The 3,679-nt window shown below is 30.3% G+C and overlaps 1 protein-coding gene across 1 annotated transcript; it reads right to left on the reverse strand.

Annotated features, from left to right (window-relative positions):
* Nucleotides 1-465: 465 nt before the first annotated feature.
* Nucleotides 466-3,459, reverse strand: LOTGIDRAFT_160972 (hypothetical protein; the record flags this gene model as incomplete). Its single annotated transcript, XM_009056231.1, has 3 exons — nucleotides 466-490; nucleotides 1,132-1,354; nucleotides 3,156-3,459. The coding sequence occupies 3 exons, from the start codon at nucleotides 3,457-3,459 to the stop codon at nucleotides 466-468; spliced, it is 552 nt and encodes a 183-aa protein (XP_009054479.1).
* Nucleotides 3,460-3,679: the final 220 nt, after the last annotated feature.

A 3,679-nucleotide genomic window follows, 5' to 3' on the forward strand; every position in this document is an offset into this window, starting at 1 on the left:
CCAGATTTAAATGCCACTGATAGTGTTCCAGAAGAATTTTATAACAAATTGAATATAGTAGAAATATTTGTGGGTAAGGATTGCATTGATCAAATGTTGCAAAGTTTAGGAAAAGTAGATCAAAAAAGATAAACATTAATTTCTCAAAACGGAAGCGGTTTTGATAACTGGATCGGCTTAAAAATGCAAAAAAACTAACACAATGTCCACTAGTAACAGCTAGAGGCATTCTATCTCTACCTTTAACTAATTCATTCACTGATAAATATTTACAAAAAAATGGGAAAGACAAAAACAAATAATTGGCAACTCTAATTATCTGCAAAATATTAATTTCAACATGAATAATCTAGTTAAGTGGCATGGGGGAATCTACCAATGAATTTGAGAAAGATCACTGATATTAATATTGCAAAATACACCGAAGATTATTTATTTTTTATCGTGCACCTTTCACATTTGTGTTCAAGTACACTGTACAATATAGGCCCTAATACATAAACAAAACTAAATACATGAAATATAAAAAATAAAGTAGTAGGAAACATAGAGCATGAACAACAAAATACAAATAGACAACTTATGATACATTATTAATTTTAAAACTTTAACTCTATGAAAAGGCCAGAGTAAAGAGATGTGTTTTTAATTTCTTCTTAAAACTATAGACCGAGGTAATTGATCTTAAACTAAATGGCAGATTATTCCAGAGTAAAGGCGTCTGGACAGAAAAAGAACGTTGCCCATAGGTAGCAAGTTGTGCAGTTTTTGGTTTAAGGAGCAGTTTGTTGGTACTATGTAGAGTCCTTCCTGGGGAGTACATTTGTAAAAGCTCAGTTAGATAGACAGTGGCTAAATCGTTTAAACATTTGAAAGTTAACAGAAAGATTTTAAATTCTATTCTGTATTTTATAGGAAGCCAATGTAAATCAAATAAAATTGGTGTAATATGGTGATGGAGTTTTGTTCTAGTTATGAGGTGTGCTGCCGTATTTGGAATTTTAGTCAATTTTTTTAGAGGTTTTTCAGGAATGCCAATAAGAAGTGAATTAAAATTATCAAGACGAGATGTTATCAATGAATTAACAAGTGTTTTTGTGGCATCTTCAGATAAATATTTGCGGATCTTACCAATGTTCCTTTGAGACAGTCCTGTAGTTCTTTAAAACATTGGGATCCAGTGTTGATTTCTTAATCAAAGGGGTCACATTAGCAATCTTAAAAATATCTGGAACGGTTGATGTAGCAATATCAGTAATAACAGGAATAATGTCAGGCAGATTATCTTTTAGAATATTAGTTGGGAAAGGGTCTAAGGTACATGATCTTGGTTTAGATGCTTTTATAACAGTCCCTACAACGTCATCATTTACTGGACTAAAATAACTGAATACAGATGGGTTAGATAGGTTGTCAAAGACATCATATTGAAAATCAAAATTATAATTAATACACTCCTAGTCTGATCTTATATTGGTTATTTTGGTACTGAAAAATTCTGAAAAAGTCTAAGCAAGTTCACAATTACTTTTTGTGTATGAAACTACTAGAAATGTACTAAACTAATGGCATTTGATGCTAACGGTTTGTATGCTTCCGCCCTGTCAGATTTAGACAGTGACTATCCAAAAGCGGAAAGTGGAAGACCGTTTCTACCAGAAGAAAATAAAGAATTTGTTAAGCTCTTTAATGAGTAGAAATTCTGACCTAGAACTTCTATTTTAAATGTCTGGTTTGAATATCCTAAAACCATGTTCTTCCAACCCATACCAGCTAAAGATATAATTACTTTTACGAACAAAGAAGATAAAAAGGAAACTGGTACGGTACTAAAATCAGGTTTAGAAATGGTTTCTGTTCAGATGTTTTAACATCGGTTGATATTCAAGAAATAGTTAAAGCTGGTGGACGAATTATTAGAATATTAGATGGTATAGTATACAAAGAAAATTTTAAAACTCCACCATATAGAGATTATATTTTAGTTTTGAGAGATCTAAGAAATAAATATAAACGAGAAGGTAATATTGTGGGTAGTAATTGCATGAAATTATTAGGTAATTCCTTGTATGGTAAATCTATTCAGAAGGATATAACTACATCGAGACATCTATGGAGTGAATCAACTTTAAAAGCCAACTTCAATTCACATGTCAACTTTAAAAGCCAACTTCAATTCACATGTCAAAAGCTATCCTAAAGTAAATGAGACAATATATCGTTGAGATAAATGAAGAAGAAAAAGAATTTGACTGTGTACCTCCTAAATCTACACGACTAACACCTAGTCATTTGGGGTCATTCGTATCATCTCACAGTAAAAAAATAATGAATAATTTTCATGTGATAGATGGATTTTATAAACCGGAAATATACTATACAGATACTGATAGTTCATGCATTTCGTCTAGCAATTGGGATAAATTAAATGAAGCTGGGTTGGTATCTAAAATGATTATTGTAAAGGAAAGAATGATTATGGTGATGGTGGAATTATATATGGTTTATATTTAGCGCCAAAAGTCAAATATAATATCGTTCTAACTTCTGAAGGTATTCTAAAAGAAAAGAAAACGTTTTAAGGTTACTGTAATGATAAGATAAGTGTAGAAGATTAGATTCTATTAGCTAGCAGACATGATGTGACGAATGAATATAAGAAAATATGGGAAAAGAGTTCCACCAATGGAATAGTTATTCCAAAGGATGATGATAAACAAAAGAAAGTTTTTAGAAGTTATCTGAATCTTGTTAAGAGAAAGGCACCGGACAGCGAAGGAATCATGTATCCTTTCAATCAATAAGCCTATTTTTACCATCTTTGATTTCCAGATTTATATCTTTAATCATAAAGGAATTAAGTGGTAAATATATTGTTTGAAATGGTTTCTTCATAATTCTACATCTACAGTGAATGTTGGAATGCTTTAAATAATCTGACGTTTGTTTTCATTGAAAAATCCACCGTATCAAATTGCAGTGAATATTTATTACATCAATATCAATCTCAATATTAGCTTTGTGTGGTGCAAATGTTGATTCCTTATATATTTCTTTATCAAAGCCTAGTAAAGTATTTAATGAATTTTCTACATTGAAATCAACTTGACTCTTATTTCTTAATATCAATTTTATTTTGTTCAGATTCAAATTACCTTTGAATTCAATATTGTTTTTACTATTTACACTTCCTCCATATTCAGATAGGTATTCGTTAATGGCTGCGTAATTATACCTTCCTGGTAGTAAACTTATGGTTTTGAATGTAACTCCATTATCTGTTGATATTTTTATTTGGTTATTATTTTCGTTGATATTTATAAAGGAATTGTAAACAGAGAAATACTTTAATCCCAATTCATATTCTTGATTGCGATCGAGTTCATACTCATAATCTAGAGACAATTTAATGTCCGATTTATTTGAGGTGATAACGAATAGTTGTTCTTTATTTGACATTTTTAATCACGTTTTTATAATCATTTTTATCTATATTACCTTCTCTAGGATTCTTTTTAATATGCAATTTACTTCATTATATTGTCTGTGTGATTGATGACCTTCCTTCATTGCTGCTATTATTATTTGTAATCTATTAAGTAGTTCCTCTTTGTTGTTCAATAAAAACGTTATACCAGATACCATATCTTCGAATTCGTCTTTTTCTTGCGTGATTGAA

Source organism: Lottia gigantea (genome assembly GCF_000327385.1).
Source record: "Lottia gigantea unplaced genomic scaffold LOTGIsca_27, whole genome shotgun sequence".
NCBI classification, from domain to species: domain Eukaryota; kingdom Metazoa; phylum Mollusca; class Gastropoda; family Lottiidae; genus Lottia; species Lottia gigantea.